This window comes from Sphaeramia orbicularis, chromosome 21, assembly GCF_902148855.1.
Source record: "Sphaeramia orbicularis chromosome 21, fSphaOr1.1, whole genome shotgun sequence".
Taxonomy (NCBI): Eukaryota; Metazoa; Chordata; class Actinopteri; order Kurtiformes; family Apogonidae; genus Sphaeramia; species Sphaeramia orbicularis.
This window is the reverse complement of record NC_043977.1, coordinates 6,401,140-6,426,238: the sequence shown is the minus strand read 5'-3', so window position 1 is coordinate 6,426,238 and position 25,099 is coordinate 6,401,140. Positions and strand designations below refer to the sequence as shown.

Below are 25,099 nucleotides of genomic sequence, written 5' to 3'. Positions count from 1 at the left end.
TTTGTTATTAGAAAGAAAAAATCAATCTGTTTTTGAAATTTGGTTTATCTGTTTTGACAGTGAAAAAGAAAAACGCCTTGAAATTTGATTTTAATTCTTGTATTTTAAAAATGAAAATCAATTAACTGCTAGTTTTTCTTCTGTTTCTAAAAAGAAAATCCAATTACAGATACACTGACCATCCTGAAATGTCATTTTTAACATTTAATCTCCATTGAAATTAATACTGCTGAGCTTTGTGGAGTGAAACGCAGAAATGTGAAGCTTAGTTAATTGATGATTTAGTAAGTGGCTAAATGGATATACACTGTGGTTCGGGCGCCGAGGAGAGCACTCCAAAGCTCAAATTGTGCTTCCGAAAGAACCACATATGGGCGCCCACACCACCGGGTCGCAGCGATGAACCGGAAAACCCTTCAACCCCGACCCGAAGTACGTAGAATACACAGACAGTAGAGGATTTAGGGGCTGTTATGGTCCAAGAGTGAGTCCACAATGTCCAATAAAGGCCTTTCAGCTCCATTTAGACACCAGCTTCAGAGTCTCTAAGTCATAAGTGCTGCTAATATTCCATGTTCACACTGGATGTTTTACTCATTTCTAATTTTTTGCATATTTTTTGGCATAAATGTATCTCATAAATGATTGTACTCTGAACTGGTCCTGGTCCACAACTGACCTACATGTGCAGAAGTGTTTTTTACTCATGATGTGTGGTAGAAATCAGTAAAAATGTGAGTGGAAAATGAAAAGAAGATGGAAAAAAAGCAAAGAAATGTGATCAGGATCATCTCATTGTCATAAAATGTTATGTGAGGTCACTTCAGACCTGTATCTGTTTCACCACATGAAAAAAATGAAAATGGCCCAGATCACAATCACACAGCTACGAAAAACAAACAAATCTCAGTCATATATGAGTGAAAAGTCTGTGAAATTTGGTCTGTTTTTGCCTGCAGTCTGAATAATCACAAACAAAATACACCATATCTACACATATCTACATACTTTTGTGTAAATAAACAGTAGAATGTGTATTTTCACTACATATCACTTCCTCAACCTTCCATCTCAGTTGGAGGCTGTAACCATGGTAACCAATCAATCTCACCTCTACTAACAACTTCCGTCTACCGGGCACTCTTTGCCTTGTATCATTATCTGTTTGTTATTGTTACGACTGCATTGCATTGTGGGATATTTATGCCAGCACTTGCACATTTTAACACCGTATTTTCTCAAATCAAAACTGGGAGTCAATTACCAGCTGGGTTTCTAGAAATACTTGGTGTCGAGGTCACATGAACAAATAAAATTCAGTTCTGAAATACAAGGAAGGTAAAAATATGTGTAAACGTCTGATACAAAGTAATCACCTTATACATTTCTAGAAGTTTAATTTAATTAAACACCATAATCTGGTTGTTTTTGACTTTTTTTGCTCTTAATCAGTCATCAACAGTTTCGGCCACTGCAGGTGTGTGTCTTTTTCCAGCAAAACTGTTATGTATAGAAACTTACAAGCCTGACAGGAAGAGAAAATGCACACAAAATAAGCTCAATTAAGTGATAAATAGATTCTATTCACTGAAATGCTAATGGGCTTTTATTTTGAAATGGTGGAGGAAGTGCTGTTTTTGTGGCAAAGCGCATTACACTATTTATAATATCACAACCAACAGATTAAAATGTGGTTTATGGATGATCTCTACTTATTTAACAGAGGAATATAGGCTTGATTCTAATACAATCCTCCTATAAATAAAGTTTTAGCATGTTTAGCATTTTAATTAGCCCATTAGCTTGAAACCACCAAAGTTTTTTTTTTTTTTAGTATTATACAAATTCTTTGACAACCATGAAGACCATAATCTGGATGTTTTCGACACTTTTTGCTCTTAATCAGTCTTCTAAAGTTTCAGCCACTGCAGGTGTGTGTCTTTTTCCAGCAAAACTGTTATTTATAGAAACTTACAAGCCTGACAGGAAGAGAAAATTTATGCAAAATAAACTCTGCTGAGTGATAAATAGAGTCTATCCACTGAAATGCAAGTGGGCTTTTATTTTGAAATGGTAGAGGACGTGCTGTGTTTGTGAAGAAGTGCATTGTACTATGAAAATGTGGTTTTTGGATGATTTCTTTCTTATGTAACAGAGGAATTTAGGCCTGATTCTAATACAATCCTCCTATAAATAAAGGCCTGGTACCCTCTGCAGCTCAGAATAATAAAGGCCTGGGTCAGTATTTGAGGAAAAACGGCATTTAGCTGCAGGAAATAATTAATACTGAATTTTCAGACAAGCTAAAAAATCTTGCAAACTGTTTTAGCATATTAATGAGACCATTAGCATGAAACAATCAAAGTTTTTTGTTTTTTTTTATATTACACAAATTCTAGGACTAATACAACATGTAAAACTCAATTCCAGCCTTGAACACCTACTTTTTTGACTGATTTATATCATATTTTGTAGTTTTATTACTTATGTCCTCCAATTATTCATGCAAGTGTCTACCATAGCCTGTATTTTAGCCTATATTTTCCATCTAATGCTCAGATTTGGATACAAAGAAACAGTTTCACCAAACCTCCAACTTCAGCAAATCACCAGCTGTGGATTCACTCTGACAGAAAAGATAAATGTAATAAAAATAAACCTCCTGACACAGTGGTTCTATCTATGGATTTAGTGAAGGTGTCAGTGATGTCAGTAAACCATGAAGGCATTTGATATATTCAAGTAGGTTTTCCGTAAAAGACGCCTCAAGGCCAGTGAAGAAGCAATAATATAATTTCATTATGTGATGAGTAGAATTATAGTTAACAGTGAATCATTTCTGAAGTGGTCTGAAATGTTATCAGAGTCGTAACCCAACCACATTATACCAAAACCATAGAAAAAGAGTTAAAATCATCACATTATGCACCAGAAAGGTCATTTATAATGTCTGTACTGTACTACAGTGTACGTCAGGTTTAAGTAACTATGAAATAAAAAGACGACTCGGAAGCTGACGGAGCAGCAGTTTGAGCCTGGACATGATGCCGTGGACTTGAACCACACTGGAGTCTGACTTGAAGCATCGTCTGCTTCCTGATGGTGGTTGTACACTTATAATGACAGCTTTGTTCCAGCGGCTACAACCCATTACAGATGGATTTAATGCTGTTTTTTTCCTGACCATGTGTCTGATTGTCCTGCTGAACACACTCCGGGCCATGGTGTCGTGTTTCTCTAAACACACACTGCTTCAGTATTTAATAGAAATGGTGCTTTAAGGTGAATTCAGTGTGTTTGAAACCTGGAGGCCGGAGCTGACACATGTTACAGATGATGGTCGGGTTCGTTGTTTTGTTCTAACATGAAACAGAACTTTGAGTGGTTTCATTTCAGCTGTTTGACTGATTCCAAAAGAAACGATTTAATCCAGGGGTGTCAAACTCATTTTACGAGGAAAATATGACGAGGAAAATAACATAATATCTAGGGCTGTCAACATGAACCCGTTCATGCAAATTAATCCATCATCATGGTTAATCTGATTAAAAATTTTAGCGCCATTAACACATTTGGGTCAGTTTGTCCCAGTAGAGTTAGCGTTAACGCACATGAACAAATGGTCAGTTGAGTTTGACAGACATATCACCGTTCAATCATTTTGATGGGTCAGTTAAAATGATTGGATGGCGTTTTTTCAGTCCTGTCTGTTCCACAGGTGACAATTTTTTTTTTTTTTTATTTTAGTGTTAGAGCATTTAATTAATTGGTTGTAATTGGGGTGTGAAGGGGATTTTAGGCAACATAGTAAAAAACGCTCCAGGAAAACATCTCCCACCCCACCTTTAAGTGCATACACTGCAAAACTCTACATCTAACCAAGTGTATTTTTCTCATTTCTAGTCCAAATATCTCATCACACTTAAAATAAGACAGAATCACCTAAAGAGGAACTTTTCAGTGAGATATAAGAACTGATTTTTCGACAACAGATCTGGAAAATCTAATTTCAAGTAATTTTACTAAGATAATTTTCACTTGTACCATTGACAGATTTTTTTTTTGCTTGAAATAAGCAAAAAAAAAAAAATCTGAATTCATCTGGGGTTGGACTGGACTCTTTAGTGGGCTGGTTTTGGTCTGCGAACTGCATGTTTGACACCCTGGACTTAATCAGACCACGCTGAGAAGTAAAAACAGTGCTACTTTTGTGCCCCAGGACCTCTCAAGGTAATTTCCATCAAACCATCAGACATTGAGGACTGAACCTCCTCTACTCGTCTGTCTGTGTATCACCACGTACCACGAACACAGCGTATGAAACGACTCCAGTCCAACATCATCTGATTGAACTCTGTTTCATCGGCGTACCAAAAGCAGTTTTTTTTTTTTTTTTTTTTTTGTTTTACTGTGGATTTGCTTGGTCTACACAGCTGCAGTCATGGGACTCTTCATCCCTGGGTTGGTTTGGTGTTGCTGTCGTTGTCTTCCTCCATCCACGGTGAAGACGTACTGGTTTGGACTGGGATCCATCAGGTGCCTGAGACAACATGTCCAGTTTAGTTTGAATAAACACTGTCTGATCCATTTCATTAAAGACACACAAATGTATGAAAACTCAATTTATAAATAAACCAGATTATATAATTTTATTTACATACAGTCCTGTGTAAAAGTCTTATTCCACCTCTGTGTGGTTTTTCAGGGTTGAAATGATTGTACATATTTATTTCTCATTCTTTTTTCTATTTTTAACCCATGAAGACCCAGTGATACTTTGGTGGCAGTTCCCAAATCGATTTTTCTCTCTATTTAACTTTTCTTAAGTGATTTATCACCATTTATTATAATATTATCCTCTGTATTCAGCAATTTTTCAGTGTAAATGAGGTATTTTTCTATATTTAATCTGTTGATCATGTTGATGTTGATTGAAGCTCAGAGTGAATCCAAAGGTGATTAAATCAAAAACAGACAAAATGGAAGAAAAAGTGTCATTTTTAAGAAATATATGAATAAATTAACATAATCCTAGTGTGTCCATCTGCTGTCATTGATCCAACTCCATGGGTTTCGCTGGTGAATCAGTGTTGTAGACAACAGTGTTTCCATGGTAACTACGGAGCCTCTCATTTCAAAATTTTTCATTCATGTTGTTTATTTTTACTCATTTTATTTATTGTTTAATTTGCTTTTGTTCATTTTGTTACATTTGTTGGTTATTTTTCAACATTTTCTTGCGTCTTTCATATTTTTTTTTTCCAATTGTGTTTATTTTGTGGCTTATTTTGTCCATGTTACTCATTATTTTGTTGATTTATTATACATTTTTGGTCATTTTTCATTGATTACTTTTGCTGTTTTTGTTCATTTTGTTGCTTATTTTATGGTTTTGTACTTCATTTTTATACACATTTTGCTTATTTTTTCAGGTTATTTATTATTTTGCAAGTTTTTATTCATTTTTGTTCATTTTACTGAACGTATATAAAAACAAGTCTTTCCATCCACTGTCACTGGTCCACCTCCATGGGTTTTACTGGTGAATCAATGTTGTAGAAGATGACGGTGTTTCCACAGTAACTACGGAGCCTCTAAACGTCTAAATGGGTCATATCTGATGACCATGAAAAGATGAAGAACTGTATTTTACAACAATTATTTACATGTATTGATAGGATTAGTGGATCAACAGGTTTTAAACAGTTTAGACCAGTAGATGGTTTTGGTCACCAGTGGGTGTTTGGGTCTTTATGGGTTAAGCTTTTTACATGTTTTGGATATTTTTCCAAAATTTTATGCACATCTATTATTGTAAGAATGGTCTAAAATGATGCAAAATAGTATATTTATATGTATTTTATTTCTTTCAGCTCCTTCAAACAGTGTAGCACATGGCAAAAGCCTTTGCTTAGAAATTTTCTGAGTTTTGTTTCAAGAGGTTTTATTAAAAGTAACAAACATTTTCTTAAGTCAACATCCATGCATCTAAATATTCCAGCATCCAAAATGTCTAAAAAATGGAAAAAATCATGCCTTTTTGTTGTACTGATAATCACTTTCCTGGGTTTAATAAAGTATTCTGATTCTGTAGTTTGAGGCTGTTATAGCTGCACATAAAACATGACAAACATCAACATTTTACAGTTTACTTTAGTTCTATGGTTTAGTTTTTCATAGATGTCAGTAGTTCTTTTTTGCGTTATGACCCTAAACGTGTATATACGTGTTTCAAACACATGCATGATGGATGAGGACGGTGTTGACATGAGTGAATGAGGAGGATATCAGATCTCAGATTTTACCTGGGATCGTCGTCTTCCTCAAACGGCCCCTACCTGTAGCCCCCTCCACCCACAGCTCCGCGGGTCATAGTTTCGTACCGTAGTCCGCGAAGTGGGGGGGTCGGAGACGGGGGCACGTCCTGTCGGAGGGGGCCTCTCTGTTGGGAACTGGAAACACAAGACAAGGACAAAACATGTTACAAATACAAGAAAGAAGTGGTGATAATGACCTTTAATGACCCAGTTTGGACCAAGGATTTAGATTTACAACATGAAACTGTTATAGCATCGCTGTCGGGTGGAAACCTCATAAGTCCAAAATAGTTATTTTTCAGGAAAGTGGGAAAAGGGAAATGTATATTCTTTTTTTTTCTTTTCAACATTCTTTTTATTGGACTCAAAGTAAAAAAAAAAAAAAAAAAAGTGACAGTCATACAAAAAAAAAAAAAAAACTTTTGGATTTTCCACATAACATATACAATACCACCCCACTCCATCCCTCCCCCCACCCTACAAAGTCCCGGGTAATGCATCCCAATCTGAGAATAAATAAATAATTAAACAAAAAGAAAATGAGAGTGGAGTTGGTCTACAAGCCACATTTGAGAGAAATTACAATTAAGAAAAAAAATTCGGGAATTAAGCAAAAAAAATGTTGCATTAGGCAAAAAACAAAAATTTGGAATTAACAAAAAAATCTGGAATTAAGAAAAAAAAATCTTGAATTAAGCAAAAAAATCTGGAATTAAACAAAAAAAAAAAAATCTGGAATTAAGCAAAAAACAAATCTTGAATCAAGCAAAAAAAAGTGGAATTAAAAAAAATCTTTAATTAGGCCCAAAAAATCTGGAATTAAGCAAAAAAAAATCTTTAATTAAGCAAAAAAAAATAAATCTGGAATAAAGCAAAAAAAAAAAAATCTTCAATTCAGCAAAAAATCTGGAATTAAGCAAAAAAAAAAAAAAAAAAAAATCATTAATTCATCAAAAAAAAAAAATCTGGAATTAAGAAAAAAAAAAACTTCTAATGGAACAAGTGAAAATTATCTTGGGAAGATTTCTTGAAATCAGATTTTCCAGATCTATTGTCTAAAAATCAGTTCTCATATCTCACTGAAAAGTTCCTCTTTAGGTGATTATGTCTTAATTTAAGTGTGATGAGATATTTGGACTAGAAATGAGAAAAATACACTTGGTCAGATTTGGATTTTTCCAGAGTACGTGACTGACAGGATATTCTCTGCTGGAATAAATGCACTGTTTCAGTTTGTGGAGTTGCATGTTGTCATTCTTCTTCCTTCCTGTAATCGTTTTAAAGACCCTTCGCTCTGTGAAAGAACGACCTCTGAACTGAAACTTCACCCTGAAAATGACACGTTTTGACAAGGACACATCCTCTTATGCTCTGTTTTCTTTGTCAGCAACTTAGTCATTTTCATTCGACTACAGGCTCCTCATGGACACATGTTCCACCACAAAAACGTCTCTTCTGACACTATTTTATAAAGGCTCCGTTGTTGCATCCAACGATCAGTGTTCCCAAAGAATCAGTCAAATAATCCAGATAATGTATAGCTTTATTTCAGAACTGTACTATATGGACAAAAGTATGTGGACACGTTGAATTCAGGTGTTTCTTTTCTAACAGGGGTCTGGGATACAAAACAATTATGACTAATGTCAGAATATAGTTTTATATTATGGGATAAATATCATTGCATTGGTTAGGTTGCCAGGTTTTTATTGAATTTCTCTCAACATTGAACTTTTTTCTTCTTTTTTATCCATGACTCTGATTTTAAATGTTTTACCTCTAAATTTCTAAAATATTTGTCATGTTCTGACTGTAAATAATAATTTTCTACCACAACTAACCATCTACTTTCTTAACATCTCACTGAGGAAGAAAAAATTATTGCAAATCAGCCCAGTATTTTTGTCCATATAGTTTAATGGGAGATTTTTCTTCCTAAGAAAACAAGTCATTGTTATTGATAAAAATTAAATCAATGTTGAGAGAAATTTAGTCAAAACCCTCTCTGAAGCATTTTAGAAACAAACATAACAATTTAAACCAAACTAACCAATGCAATGATATTTATCCCATAATATGAAACTATATTCTGACATTAGTCATTATTGTTTTGTATCCCAGACCCCTGTTAGAAAAGAAACACCTGAATTCAACGTGTCCACATACTTTTGTCCACATAGGTAACTTTAAATACCACTCATGAGCGTGGCTTTTTATAAATCACAAATGATCTAATAACCAACACAAAAGCCAGAATTATTTTTATTGTATTTACCCAGTGCAAATGTCTGGGTTATTAATAGTCTTCAATATCTTTCCTCAAAATATTATAATCTTAAGCCTCTGGTACACTGACTTTGTTGTGTTTTTTTTTTTTTTTTTTTTATCCATGACTATGATTTTAAATGTTCTTCCTCTAAATTTCTAAAATATTTTTCATGCTCTGACTGTAAATTATACTTTTCTACCACACCTAACCATCTACTTTCTTCACATCTCACTGAGGAAGAAAAATCTACCATTAAACCTTTAGGAAATATTAATGTTTTTATCTCAAATCATCATGAACAGGACATTTTACAGCTGTAGACATCATGTGTCCCAATACTTTTGTCCCTATAGTTCAGACACATCCATATTTCCTTAAAGTTAGAAAGGAAAAACCTGAATTCAATGTGTTCCAATACTTTTGTCCATATAGTGTATATCATAGGTGGTGCCAGACTTATGTGACATTAATTACTTTCCAGTTTCTCTTCAGTTTTGACTTGTTTTTGCAGCTGGTCTCTGTGTAGAACATCCTGTATTGTATCATATGTTTTATCCTTCCATGTGTTTTTACCTGGGGTGGGGGTAGTACCCGGGCTCCATGCCTCGGGGGTCTCCTGCTCTGGGGTACGGCTGACTGGAGCTGTAGCCGGAGTAAGGCGGACCCGACTGGGGGCTGGGGTTCGGGTAAGATGGGGACTGGGGGTACCCCTGTGAGGCTGGGGGGGGTCCTGGGTAGTGACCGGACCAGGGCTGCATGGGGTACTCGGATGGATCTGGAGGACCTCGTCTGGATGGGAGGAACAGAATCAGAGTCAGAATCAGAATCAGAGTCAAAATTAGAATCAGAGTCAGAATCAGAAACAGAATCAGAAACAGAATCAAAATCTGACTGAGAATGAGAGAGCAGAATTAGAATCAGAGTCAGAAACAAAATCAGAAAAAGAATCAGAATCAGAATTAGAAACAGAATCAGATTCAGAATCAGAAACAGATTCAGAATCAGATTCAGAATCAGAATCAGAATCAGAATCAGAATCAGAATTCTTATTATTTACATGTAGTTGAGTGCTGCAGTAAATTCATATTCTGAATAAATATCATGTAGAACAGCGGTTTAGTGGTTTTTGCAAATTCTATCAATGTAAAATCACATCATCAATCAATCACTTTTTCTTTTTTTTTTTTTTTTCTTTTTTTTGTGTGTTTGTTTTAGCGGAAAAGGAACTGTATTGTTTTGATACATTTGTATGAAAACAACTGTACCAACTGTATAACAGCTCATTCACATCATTATGTTCTCTGAAGCTGTTTTAGCTGCACATAAAACATGACAAACATCAACATTTTACAGTTTTCTATAATTCTGTAGCTTGGGTTTTTCACAGATGTAAAGGGTCCAGACACTGGTGCATATGAGGGTTAAGTCAGTGTTTTTCAACCTTGGGGTCTGGACCCCACATGGGGTCACCTGGAATTCAAATGGGGCCGCCTGAAATTTCTAGTAATTGATAAAAATAAAAATAAAAAAAAACTTAGTAATAAAAAATATATGTTGAGTCGACAGAGCCAATCCCAGTCCATACCAGACAAACTGTGGTTGTGAAACTGCAGCACTGTGGTTCTGTTTATCTGTCAAATGTTCATTGTGGTCGGTTTCAGATGCTGCAGCTCTTTCATAATTCATAGTTTCAGTTCTTGTTTGTTCAGTATTAATTGTCCTCCTTGTAAATCACAGCTGGACTGACTGTACATATCCTGACCAAGGAAAATCCAATTCTCCCTTTGTGCAGTAATCTACACCTGGATTTACCGCCTCTGTCCACAATAATATACATTATATCCTCCTGAGACCCAGCAATGCATTTTTTATCCTGTGTAGTGGACATGGAGTTTCACACATTTGATTTATTTATTTATTTATTTATTTTTGAACTTTTTATTTAGATTTTTGCACAATATAAAACAGAACAAAACAAAACATCTGAGACAAGACATAAATTAAAAAAAAAAAAAAAAAATTACACCACATAGTATTATTATTGTTACAAATAGTATACTACATCTATAGATACATTCAATATATTTGTATACATATGCACACATCTATATAAATACAGAACACCTCATGTCAGGGCTTATAAGAGCAATTCTCATCAACAACCCAAAAAGTTTAATTATACAAATAGTCTTCGACCATGTGCCATCTCCGCTTAAAAAGATCCATTTTCATTTGTAATGATGCGGTCATTCTTTCCATAGCGTACACTTGTATTTATTTATTTTTTAAATGTCCACTGAAAAGGACATTAAATTAAAAAAAAAAGAAAAAGAAACAAAAAAGGATCTGAAAAAACTGTTGCATCATACTGTTTCCATTAAAGGCAATTCTTTAATGTAAAATGGCAAAAGTGTTTACTTAGTGGGTCTCAGGAGGATATAGACTAAATGTCCTCTAAAATTAATGTTTATTTGCAACATAGTATAGCAAACTAGTACACGAAGAAAAACAAATTAAGTTTAGCAAAATAAAAGTCTTTGTTTTGAACAAATTTGTGATGTTAAAACGGGGTCATAAGCCAAAAAAGGTTGGAAACCACTGGGGTAAGGGTCAACTTTTTTTATTTTTTATTTTTTTATAAGGTTTAACTATGTAGAAACCAGAGGACAGTGATGTGGACTGGATGGTAAATAAGCTGGTTTTCTTCCCTTCTCCCACATAAACTAATTGGTCCTAAAGGTCCATTTGAGCTGTGCACACTGAACCCAGTCTGGGTCCCAAAGCCAAAGATCACATAGCAGCAGAATATAAGTGACATGTGACAGTTTTTAGTGGACGGGGGCTCGGTTAACACTCACATGCCCACAGCTGCGGTAATCCAGCCCGTCCCGTTAACGGATATCGATGTCTTGTGCCCAGTGGAAAGCGAGTACACAAACATGTGTCGTCCACATAGCTAACATTATGAGCTCCTACATTTTATCTGTCTGTCTCCGTCCACATTTGTCCTGTTCTGTCTTCATTTACCAACCTGCCCACCGCTTCCATTTTCTATTTCTGCATCTCATTTTGTTTTGTTTTACCTGTTTGGTTTGTGCTTGTGTGAAGGTACGTGACCTTAAAAAGATCTGACTGGACTGTATTTGTGGAAAAATGTAATCAGAATCATGTTACTGTCACTGAGTCATCGCCACATTTCTTCTGGTTATGGAAAGTCCAGAGTCCACAGCCTGACGTCCTAATATGGCCTTATAACTATATTTATCAGCATACATTTGGCTTTATTTAGTTTACATCTCTTTATTATGGTTGTGAACGTTCGACTATATAAGTGCAAAGTTCTGCTGTTTGTTTCTCATGCTCATAAAGAAGCACATTTTAATTTATCCCCATCTTGTTGGATTAAAAACTCTCAGATCACACTAATTCCACCAGTTTTCTTAATCTTGATTAAACCCTAAAATGGACAAAATGAGCATTAAATCACAAAATCAAGGTGTTTTTTTGTCTAAATATGTGTCGTCTTGCCCTGTTTTACATCATTTTTTTCTTATTTTGGTTGGGATAAACAAAGTCTCAAAATAAAGTCTCTTACCTTATCTTATCTTATCTTTAAAAAAAACAAAAAAAAACAAAAAAAAACACTTTGATTGTTCTCCAATGTGCCTCAGAAACACAAGAAAAAAACACTACTGCAGCAAAATAAAACTTAGCCACAAATATACATCCAAAATAAAATAAATATCTCTTTATAATGGTCATTAATAAGTGAAAAGGTCTTATGTTTGTTTCTCATTTTCATAAAGAAGCACATTTTAATTTATTTCCATGTTGTTGAATTAAAAACTCTCAGATTACACTAATTCTGCTAATTTTCTTAACCTTGATTAAACCCTAAAATGGACAAAATGAGCATTATAATCCAAATCTGGGTGTTTTTGTCTAGATACAGTATGTGTTGTCTTGCCATGTTTTACATAATGTTTGTCTTATTTTATACTGTTTTTCTTTTTTTTTTTTATCTTATTGTGGTTGGATAAATAAAGTCTTAAAATAAAGTCTCTTATCTTAAAAAACTAAAACACAAAACAAAACAAAACAAAAAAACCTCTACAGCAGCAAAATAAAACTTTTAGCCACAAATGTACATCCAAAACCAACTAAATATCTTTTTATTATGGTTGTGAACACTCGACTAAATTAGTGAAAAGTCTTGCTGTTTATTTCTCATGTTCATAAAGAAGCACATTTTAATTTATTTCCATCTTTTTAAATAAAAACTCAAATTACACTAACTCCATTAATTTTTCTTTACCTTGATTTAACCCTAAAATGAACAAAATGAGCATTAAATCACAAACTCAGGGTGTTTTTGTCAAAATATGTGTCACATTTTACACAACATTTATCTTATTTTATCCTGTTTTGCTTCACTTTTCGTCACTCAGAACTGGTTTACTGTACATGTTGGAGGTCATTTGATCTGATTCAGCTCTGAAATATAAAACTCTACACTTGTGGCCAAAACTTTTGGCAGTGACACAAAATTGACTCTTTGAATGAAAGTGATTCATTTGCCAGTAAAAGTCTAAAAAACTTTAAAAAAAAAACAACACTTACAATTGTTCTCCAATGTGCATCAGAAACACAAGAAAAAAAAGACTACAGCAGCAAAATAAAACTTTTAGCCACAAATGTACATCCAAACTCAACTAAATATGTCTATATTATGGCTGTTAACATTCTGCTGTTTGTTTCTTATGTTTATAAAGAAACACATTTTATTTTATTTCCATTTGTTGAATACTCTGATTACACTAATTCTACTCATTTTCTTAACCTTGATTAAACCCTAAAATGAACATTACACCACAAAATCAGGGTGTTTTAATCTAGATATGTCTGATCTAAAGTCTTTTTTTTTTGTCTCAAGTTTGTTCAAAATCCTCTGTTCTTGCAATAAAAATACAATATTTATTCCATACCTATTCAAACATAAACGCACTGTTTGTATAGACTTGTTCATAGATATACTGTTACATACTGTTAACATTGTGTCTATTCATATTTTATGTTTTTTAATTTTATTCTACTTTTAGTTCTACTCTTATTTTACTGTTTGTAAAATGTTTTATTCTATTTCTTATTATACTTAATTTTTTTTTGTAATTTTATATTCGCTCTGTTCTTATTTTCTTACATATATATATATATATATATTTTATTCATATTGTTGCCCTGACTGCAGACTATTCTGATTGTGATTCTTGTTTTATCCTGTTTTTCTTCACTTTTCTTCAGTTTATAAACTATGAAATACTAAGCTGACGTATATTGACAGATATGAAATCGTTCGTCCTAATGTTTCGAGTCGAATCACCCACACATTTGTCCATATATGTACATATACATACACACACACAGGCGTCAGCGCTTGGACCACCAGCACGACGTGCGTGTGTGTGTGTGTGTGTGTGTGTGTGTGTCTGGGTGGTCAGCAGTGGAAAGTACTGAACTAACTACATGCTCCACATGTTTGGGATGTCTGCCCCTCCTGGACACACATCCCAGCCGGACATTTGCGTGTGCGTTACATTTCTGCTTCGCTGTCGACTCATCTGTCAAACCGATCTGTCATCTGGACTGGGGAGTTTTCGACTTATTCTTCGTCTAAGTCTGACTGTGGAGGCGAATCAGCTACATTCATGGTAATAGACGTTTAACTGAGACACATTTTGATAAAGTGGAATTTTAAGACTGATATAATAATAATAATAATAATAATAATAATAATAATAATAATAATAATAATCTTATCTTATTTTTCCAGCCTTTTACTGCTGCCATCTAAACTTTTTAGACACTTGATGCTGCTTTAAAATTCTCTTTTTTTCTCAGTTTACATATTTATATGTTTTCTACACTGGAAAAAATCTGAATCTTACCCAGTGTATTTTTCTCATTTCCAGTCCACATATCTCATCACACTTAAAATCAGACATAATCACCTAAAGAGTAACTTTGCAATGAGATATAAGAACTAATTTTTAGACAATTTAGCAAAAAAAAAAAAAATCTTGCATTACATAAAAAATTCTGCCAATGGAACAAGTGAAAATTATCTTGGTAAGATTTCTTGAAATAAAATTTTCCAGATCTATTGTCTAAAAATCAGTTCTTATATCTCACTGAAAAGTTCCTCTTTAGGTGATTATATCTTATTTTAAGTGTGATGAGATATTTGGACTAGAAATGAGAAAAATACACTTGGTAAGATTTAGATTTTTCCAGTGTGTGTTCTGCTGTGAATAAAATATGGACTTAAAAGATTTGCACATCGTTGCTTTCTGTTTTAAATGAACATTTTTGGTCATGAATTAGACAACTGTGCCACAAAATTAGTATTTCCAGTAAATATATGGCAAAAATTTCATGTAATTTTACTCTTTTACACTAAATCTATGTGAAAGATATCAGTTTTTATTATTTATAGGTTTTTATGTTATTATTGTACTGATGTGAAACACTTTGGATCATATTAATCTGTATGTGGAACCTAAACTAATAATTTTGACATTTTATTATTTTTTATTTATTTGTTTATTTTGAACATGCAAAGAAACAAAGTAAAACAAAACAAAGCAAAATAAGACAAAAACAAAACAACATTTAAACGAACAGAATCTATCTTTGAGTACGTGCAAGTCTGAATTTTGCAAAAAGGAGTAGGAAGAAGTCTAAACTTATTTAATCCAACCCCTCCAGTGCTTTTACACCTTTATCACTAACTTAATACAGCATCAAACAATACATTTGTCCTAATTTTAGCATTCTTTAGAATTCAGTGTCATTTTTGCATTTCATGGGCCGGTTTTGGCCTATGTTTGAACCCCCCCCCCCGTCTCGTTATGTATCTAGTCTTGTTTGTTCTAGATAATCTTGACCGTGACATAATGATAATAGTCGGAAAAATGTCTGTTCATGTGACCGAATCTGTCCATCCTGCGTATTTTAGAACTTTTATGTCTATGAATTTTAATGAGCGGCGTGAATTTACACTCACGGCCCATATCGCTCAATCTGTCAGTCAGCGTTGGCTTCCAGAACCTCGATAATGTCACCACAGAGGAGATAAGAGCGCAGGGAGGTGACGGGGAGGTGAAGACGGCAGAACGAGAGGGTGGAAAAGACAGAGATAAGACTGAAAAGAAGACGGGGAGGAAAGAAAAGGTCGAGGGGGGGATGTTGGAAGGAGACATGCAGATTAAAAACCACGATAAGGACCGATAAGACATGCAAAAGGCAGGAGGAGGAAGACGAAGAAGAGGAGGAAACCTGGAAACTTTACAGAAAAGACTCATTTGGACACTGATGTCATTGTTTCTTCAACTGCATCTACACATATTTGGATAAAACCTGTTGATGAGGAAATGAAGCAGAGCAGATAAGAGGCGTCTGTTCACACTGTTTACACCTGTCCTGTTTTATAGGCTGAATAAAGATAGAGTTCTCCACTAGAACAGAGGTTTACAAAGTGTGGGAAAGTGAGCCCCCCCTAACAGAACTCAAAAGAACCCCCCCTCCCCCCATTATTATTACTATTATTAATGTGATTGTTGTTGCTTTGTATGTTCCATGCATGCTTAAAAAAGGTTTCAACAATACATTTTAAAAAGATCTTTAGTGTTTAAACATCTTAAATGTGTTTGTATGTTCCCAAACATATATTTTTAAAACATTTTAAACATCTTTATCTGTGTATGTGCTTCCATATCTTTACATTTTTAACACATTTTAACATCTTTGTGTGTTTTTACCATCTTTTTTAAACAAATTTTAACGTCTTTGTATTTTTTTAACATTTTTTTTTGCACATTTTAACATCTTTGTGTGTTTTTAACATTTTTTTCTTTTTTTTACACATTTTAACATCTTTGTGTGTTTTTAACATATCTTTTTTTGCACATTTTAACGTCTTTGTGTGTTTTTAACATCTTTTTCTTTTTTACACATTTTAACATCTTTGTGTGTTTTTAAGATATCTTTTTTTGCACATTTTAACATCTTTGTGTGTTTTTAACTTTTTTTTTTCTTCACATTTTAACATCTTTGTGCGATTTAATATCGTTTTTTTTTTTTACACATTTTAACATCTTTGTGTTTTTAACATTTTTTTGTGTGCATATTTTAACATCTTTGTGTGTTTTAACATCTTTTTTTTTTCTTTTTTTTTTTTTTTTTTTACACATTTTAACATCTTTGTGTGTTTTAACATCTTGTTTTGGACATTTTAATATCTTTGTATGTCTTTAACATCTTTTTTTGCACATTTTAACATCTTTGAGTGTTCTAACATGTTCTTAAATACATTTTAACATCTGTGTATGCTTTTTAACGTCTCTTAACACATCTTAACATCTTTTCTTTGCCCATTTTTAATTAACACGTGTCTTTGGAAGCAGGAAGGAGTAATGTCTCACCAATGTTGTGGAGTTTCCCCGCCTTCGCAGTGCGTAACACTATGTGGTATGATGCTTCGGTTGCCAAACGTCTCCATGACTTTCAGCTGTGATTGCAGTTCTTTAAGCTTCCTATCAAAAAACTTCCCTCAGCTTAGTCTTCAAACTTTGGTGCTTAGTTTCAATATGACGCTGGAGTTTAGACGGTCGCATACTGTCGTTAGCTAGCACCTCTTTGCAAATAACACACTGTGGCAGGGGAGCATCATCAGGACCAGTACATGAAAAGCCAAACTTTAAACACTCAGGGTCGTACTTCCTCTGTTTTCTGCTTTCACTTGAGGGACTAAAAATCGATGCATTTTGCCCCTCGTATGTACTGTAGTTAGCTAACCAGATGTTTACACTTTTTTTCTTTTTTATTCAGGTTTATTTTTTCTCACGCCGTGCCTCAGACTTTGAAAACCGCTGCACTAGAATGAACCCCAAACCTGTCTGAAAACACCTGTAAATAACCAACGTCTGCACCATGGGGTGGATTTTCTACAGCATGAAAACAGAATCCAGAGAGGTGGGTGGAAGTCCTGTTTCCTCTCTTACAATAAACTGAAAATATAATGATAAAAGTCATGTCCAATGACAGTAAAAGATTAGCAAGAACTGCAGCTTTCAGCGCCGTTCTGGAGCGTGTAATATTCCTTAACATGAGGGGGAAGGGGCATGAAAACTGGAGCCTGGACCCTGACAGATTCATCAGTAACGCATGTAAAATAATCATTATGCGCAGCCCTACACTCTACCCAGAGTTGCCTTATTGGTAATAAAGTGGAAATCCAGTGGGAATCTTTGGGGAATCCACTGTAAATCCGGTGGCAAGTTTGGAATTCTCTGTCCAGGAACCGAGTCAGCGCTCCACAGCAGCTGAGGATTATGGGATAATGAGGATGGAACCCATAACTGGCATGTGACACGAAAACAGACACACGGAGTCAAAGTACAACGCCAGAGCTGCTTCAACACACACAAACACACACAAAACCAGGAAAACACAACAAAAACTTTAGCTTAAATGCAATGGAAGCTCCTAATCACCACTCACAACCCCCCCCCCCCATACCCAAAAACCCCAAAGGACTCTGGAGGAGGCAAATTGGCCCACAGCTGGAGAGGAGTTGGGACCGAATGAGGAGGCTGGTGGTGAGAGAGACAAACAGATGTGATGAATGAGAACAGATTTCTGGCTCATGAAACCACTGGTTCGACATAATTGAGAAACGTAATGAAACTAAAGTGACAAAATTGAAAGCCTTCCAAGTGCAACAGGAAGCCTCTGATGGATCTGTTTGGAACCAAATTCACTGTGTAATACCTGTTTAAGGCCACCTCTTTGGAAAGGGGGTAGGGTTAGTTTGGAGGGGGGTTGGTGGGGGGGGAGGGGGGTTTAGTGGGACATCTGGAAATCCTCCTGGAAATTTTATTTTGAGGCTAAAACATCTCATTTTCTGGATTTTGGTGAATTTTAATGCATCAATTTGTGCCTTTTTGTTTCAGTCTTTAGGGAACACATCTTTATTTATGCGCCAACACTTTTACAGCTCAAACCAAGACAAAAAAATACACCAAAAAAACCCTTAAATACACTAAAAGGCATAAAAAATTAGGGATGCAAATTACACTGGGTTACAAAAAAATGTTTTTTGCAAGTTGTCTAGGTTTTTTCAACTGAATTCGGACCATTTTGCACCGCTAAATCCAAAAATGACATCTGTTTTTCTCAATCAGGTCAGGTTTTTTTGCTAATTTGATTTTGAAAAATTTGATCTTCTCACACAATATAATAATTAATACCAAAATAAGATTGATAAGCACACTTTATTAAACTTAATAATTTTGGTGTGCTGAATCCAAAAATCACATTAATTTTGCTCAGTCGGGTCAACTTTCTGAACTATGCTACATATTGGCTTTTTAACATTTTTGCTTACATTTATGGGCATTTTCACATCATATGATATAAAATTCTTTCATATTTCTTGCAATAAACGAGTTCTGAAGATTTTACTTTTGCCAATTTATGATTAATGTTTTTTTTAATATTACAGGTGAATGAAATGGCTTCGACTAGAAGATCTTGCAAAAATAAGCCTGACGTATTCTGCTACATCAGCGGTGAATACATCATTGTACCTAACAGGAATCAAATCACAAGTTTCATAAAGTGTGCTTACCAATCTTATTTTGGCATTAAACTTGGTGACCAAGATAAAGTTTGGGCGCAGATTGTGAGAAGATCAAATTTTTCAAAATCAAATTAGCAAAAAAACCTGACCTGATTAAGAAAAACAGATGTCATTTTTGGATTTAGCGGTGCAAAATGGTCCAAATTCAGTTGAAAAAACCTAGACAACTTGCAAAACACATTCTTTTGTAATCCAGTGTAGTTGATGACCATAAAGAATCCTTGAATCAAAACAAACCTACACTAAAAAAAGTGACAATCAGACTCTGGAAATAAACCTTTTTCACACTTTTTCACAGGTCAAGAGGACGGTAGAAAAACAACCCACTCCAACTTCTGCTCATGATCTCACCTTTATAAACTAATGACTGACAAAGACCTCGTTAAAACCTCTGCAGTAGAGAATTAGATCATAATTTCTATTTTAGAAATAAAAAAGACCCAATGCTGCCAAAATCTACACCTCCTCCTCTTCATGTTAATCTGATCATAAGCTCGATATCTGAAAAGATAGTTGGAAAGGTCTCTTTCTGGGTCTGACAATAATTGAGAGGAATGTGAGTCGCTCTAATTCACTGGTATTTAGGAGATTTCTGCTGGATTTTGCAGGAAACAAGGACTTGTTATGTGTGGTCTGCACCTGCCTCTCTCTCTCATAGACTTCCCACTTCGCTGAAATGAGTCTGGTTACAGCTGTTGGAATACACACCGCCACGCATACGAACACATCGATCATCCCGGCACAAACGTAAACCTTTAAGAAACAGAGACCATGTGCGGCGGCGAGACGCGAAACATTAAAAACCCCCGACAGCTGATGACAGCCACACAGATGGATGGTCTCAATGAAATAAAAAGGCATAAATACAAACAATGACACAGAAAACTGAGACTACAGAGCAGATTTAAGGCAGAGGCAGCGTTAGTGAAGACGAGGAAGACAGAGGAAGGTCATATTTAATCCATAAAGACCCAGGGAAACTTTTGTGACAGTTTCTAAATGAATTTTCCCACTATATTTAACTTTTCTTAAGTGATTTAGCTCCACTTATTATAATATTATCCTCTATATTTTCAGATTTTACAGTGCAAATCAGGGTTTTTTTTCCCCCATATTTAATTTACTGATCATGTGGACATTCATAAAAGCTCAGAGTAAATTCAAAGGTTATTAGATCAAAACTGAAGAAAAAGCCACTTTTTCAGCAAATCTATCCTGAACTGAACATAAACCCAGTGTGTCCATCCTCTGTCATTTATTAAACTCCATGGGTTTTACTGGGGAATCAATGTTGTAGGTTGTATGTTTGTTATTCAGTCATAGACACCATTCATTTAATACACACACTGATTTTTTTCACAAAAAATGATTTCATTTCATCATTTATTATAATATTATCCTCTGCATTTGGATTTTTTTTAGTGAAAACCAGGTATTTTCCTATATTTAATTCACTGATCATGTAGATGTTCATTGAGGTTCAGAGTAAAGTAAAAGGTTATGATATCAAAACAGAAAAAAAATGAAGAAAAAGTTACTTTTTTAGTAAAATCTGTCATTAACTGAACATAAACCCAGTGTGTCCATCCACTGTCATTCATCCAACTCCATGGGTTTTACTGATGAATCAATGTTGTAGAAGATGACGGTGTTTCCACGCTAACAACGGAGCCTCTGATCGTCCAAATGGGTCACTTGTTTTGTAAATTTTTTTTTATTCATTTTGATCATTTTTATTCATTTTATTTATTGTTATTCATTTTTGTTAATTTTGTTACTTATCTTGTTTATTTTTCTCTATTTTGTTTCCTCTTTTATGACTTTTTCTTCAATCTTATTCAGTTTGTGGCTAATTTTGTCCATGCAACTTCTTATTTGTTGATTTATTAATGATTTTTGTTCATTTTATTGATCATATTGGCTGTTTTTGTTCATTTTGTTGCACGTTTTATTCTATTTTTACTTGGTTTTAGTCAATTTTTTTAACAATCCTTTTGTTTTTTTGGAGGGGGGATTTTGTTCATTTTATTTATTACTGAACATAAACCCAGTGTGTCCATCCACTGTCATTGATCCAACTCCATGGGTTTTACTGGTGAATCAATGTTGTAGAAGATGACAGTGTTTCCACGGTAACTACGGAGCCTCTGAACGTCCACATTTTTTAAATTCATTTGTTAATTTTTATAAATGTTATTTGTTTTTGTTCATTTTGTTTATTCTTCTCCATTTTGTTTCCTCTTTTATTACTTTTATTTTCATTTTATACAGTTTCTGGCTAATTTTGTTCATGTAACTTATTATTTTGTTGATTTATTATTAATTTTTGTTTATTTTGTAGCACATTTTATTCCTTTTTTTTTTTTTTTATACTTCAGTTTCGTAAATTTTTTGCAATTGTTTTGTGTTATTTACTGTTCCGTAAACTTTTTTGGGGGGGTTGTTCAGTTTATTTATTAGTTAACATAAAACAAATGTCTCCATCCACTGTCATTGCTGTAGAAGATGTCAGTGTTTCCACGGTAACTACGGAGCCTCTGAACGTCCAAATGGGTCATATCTGATGACCATGAAAAGATGAAGAACTGTATTTTACACCAATTATTGACATGTATTGATAGGATTAGTGGATCAACAGGTATTAAATATTTTAGATCAGTAGATGGGTTTGGTTTAATGATGGATGTTTATGTCTTTGAGGGTTAAATTAAAACAGTTCGATTAAATTTACAGCTGGACCAGTTGTTTTTGTACAAATATATCAAAACAATAAGGATCCTTTTCCGCTAAAACAAACAAAAAACTTTTCTACATGAAATTTATTCAGAATATAACTTTATTTCCAGCTCAACTACATGTAAATCACAAGAAAAAAAATTAGTTTTAATGAATTTACCAATTATTTTCCCATTAACTCTATTTTTTACCAATTATTTTCCCATTAACTCTATTTCAGGTAACTGTGTATGCTTTTGCTATTTCTGTCATTGCTCCCCTGTATGAGTATGTTTTTTGTTTTTCTTGTAGAAGTTATATACTTGATATAAAATGCTGAAAAGGCTGCCCGGAAAAAAAAAAAGATAATTACAAAAAAAAAGAAGAAATTACCAGTTATAAGCATGTATTGATAGGAGTAATGGATCAGATGTTAAATATTTTTTTTCAGTAGATGGTTTTGATCATCGGTGGCTGTTTAGGTGTTTATGGGTTAAAGTGAGTGAAAGACGAGTGATAACCGCTGCAGCTTTAATCCACTTATTCCTTTATGAGTCTTCACAGAGCAGAGTCTTCACCTTGACTTGATGTCGAAAGCGATTTTCATGCTGGAGGTTGTGAAAGTACTTCATATATTCAAATTCTATTCAACGGAGTCAGATTCTTCGTCAGTGAGAGTCATGATATTTTGACAGTGTGGTAATAAAACAGATTAATAGCTCAAATTGTTCCACAACTGCAGTGGTAATGTCATTTTGTTTGCCTCAGTGAAAACGGAGCTGCAGCGATACAGTGTAATGTCCCCAGAGTTAAGCTAACTTTAACTTAGTTTCATCTTCCTAATGTGATACTTCATTATCGAGCTTTAATCACAGAGGCATCGCAGTCCAAACAATGAGGCAATAAAAGCCTAAGTGAGAAATAATGAAGGGCGCAGAAATATTTCATCTTCTATGTACAGAGGGGTAGGAAAGGACAGGAAAACTCCACTGGAATCCAAATTAAAGCTGCGTCACATCGTCGGGGTTCGGATAATCTGATGTAGAACTGATTCCAACCTGTTCAGCAGATCTGATCCAGGTCATCACAGAGGTTTGTTGGAAGTCACAGCATTGAGTTAGGACGCGAAAACTGCATGTAAAACACTGACTACTGGACTGACACTGTAGAGACTTTGGCTAAGATTTGTAACCCTTAGTGGTCTGAGCCTATTTTGGCTGTTTTTCAGTACTTTGGATTTTGCCTTATATACTATATAAAGAAATTAGGGATGCACCAATTCCGATACGAGTAGATTTAAGTGGTTTTGCAGGACCTTCCATGCAGTGGGGGCAGTATACTGAAATGCAGTTATGATAGAACATGACGCTGAGATACAGGGACATGGGTCTGATTTTTGATTAGGGATGCACCGATACCGATACGAGTATTGGCATCGGTTCCGATACTCAGTGTGTGTACTCGTACTTGTACTCGTAAAAGACATCCGATACAACTGCACTGATAGCACTTATGGCCGTGTGACATTCACAGTTCAGTGCAGCAGGTACAGGTGGAATAGTGTGTGTGGAGTGTGAAGAGTGTGGAGATTTTTCAAAATAAATTACGGTGATAAAAGTAACGCTGACTGACAGTAACGTTAAAGACACAGACAGATATGGACGCAGTGTTCTGTCCGTCCTCTGCGTACATTCCATCCGTTTTCCAGGTGCTGGCGGATGAGTACCCAGAATGAGAATACCAGCGGGTGTACGGAGCGGTGCGGACCGCGGCCAACAGAAGTGAAAATGAAACCTATCGCTCATTTCTCTTTTCTCTTCCTGCTGAAGTTAAACTGTTAAACCTTACCAGTGAAAACGCTGCAATATTAGTATCACATTAGTGTTGCCTCTGTCTACATGTTTGTTATTACTGACTTTCTTCTTCTTCTCAAAAAACTTTACTCGTCTTCGTGGTATTTGTCCAGTATGGTTAATTCAGAGTGGCGCCCCCTGGTGGATTAATTGACAAACGCTCATTCCAACACATTAAATGTCAGTAGCAGCACTTTGTTCCAGTCAGACTAATGACAACGACAATAAAGCACATTTACAAAAGGAACTAACAACTGGAATGGGATTATTAAGTACTCGTATCGGTACTCAGTATCGGCAAGTACTCAAATGTAAGTACTCATACTCGGTCTGGAAAAAAGTGGTATCGGTGCATCCCTGAAAGAAATGTTTACTATACCCATGTTTGGTATCTTTTTTTTTTTTTAGCACAACTTCATCTGTCTCATCTGTCTATTATTTTTTTACTTTAACCTACTATATCAACACAAAACGCCAAAAAACACAAAAAAATATATAAAATCTGATTTGAAAAATGTATATAATGCATTGCATAAATAACACAAAGATGCCTTTTCAAAGACTTTAAAAGTGAATATTGGTTCGAAACATTAGGTATATAAAATTAAAATTGTAATGAATTAAAACTATACTCAAATATTTGACATAAAAGCAGATCTTTACATAGGAGTTTTCTCCAGTTTTCTCATCCCCACCCCCACCCCTACCCACCCCTGGTCCTCTCAGTTTCCACATCTAGTTCAGGTGGGGTAATCCTCACCCTTACCTGTAATGCTAATGCAGTCTGTGGATTAGAATCTGCAGATTCAGACAGTTTTTCCGTTTTGAAAAAGGACAAAAAGAAATATAACACCCGCCCCGCCTCATTTTCATACTTTCATTCACGTTTGTTTGCTCCGGGTTCAAACCATCATATCTCTGGTTGTATTTGCTCTACCAACATCAAATAAAAAGTGGGAGAGTGTTTCAAGTCTGCACTTTCAAATGCAATTGTCCCCTGTGGTCTGTGTGACCAAGTTCCGATGCTACGACGTGTTGAAAATGTCATGTGATTTAGTCACAGGGCTGTGACCGTGGACCCCTCAGGGTTAAGAGACAGATCCTTCCAGACCCAAAAACAATCATGTTGGGTGTGGAACCAACAGGAGTGGACCTTAATACTAAACAGAATGTTGATTTGAAGTTTGTGACACTACTGGCCAGACGGCTTATTCTGTTAAACTGGAAGAACAAAACTCCTCCAACT

At 34.8% G+C, this 25,099-nt stretch overlaps 1 protein-coding gene across 4 annotated transcripts in view; it reads right to left on the bottom strand.

Annotated features, from left to right (window-relative positions):
- Positions 1-4,352: 4,352 nt before the first annotated feature.
- Positions 4,353-25,099, bottom strand: part of LOC115412167 (partitioning defective 3 homolog B-like) — a 387,150-nt gene continuing 366,403 nt past the window's right edge. For 3 of the 4 annotated variants that reach the window (XM_030124503.1, XM_030124504.1, XM_030124506.1), the window contains exons 24-26: positions 9,160-9,375; positions 6,339-6,452; positions 4,353-4,540 (exon numbers count right to left, since the gene is read on the bottom strand). In XM_030124503.1, coding sequence (XP_029980363.1) covers positions 4,426-4,540; positions 6,339-6,452; positions 9,160-9,375 — 445 coding nt within the window. In that variant the 3' untranslated portion in view covers positions 4,353-4,425. Of the gene's footprint in view, positions 4,541-6,305; positions 6,453-9,159; positions 9,376-25,099 lie in introns of all 4 variants that reach the window. The other variant, XM_030124507.1, reaches the window with a different exon arrangement.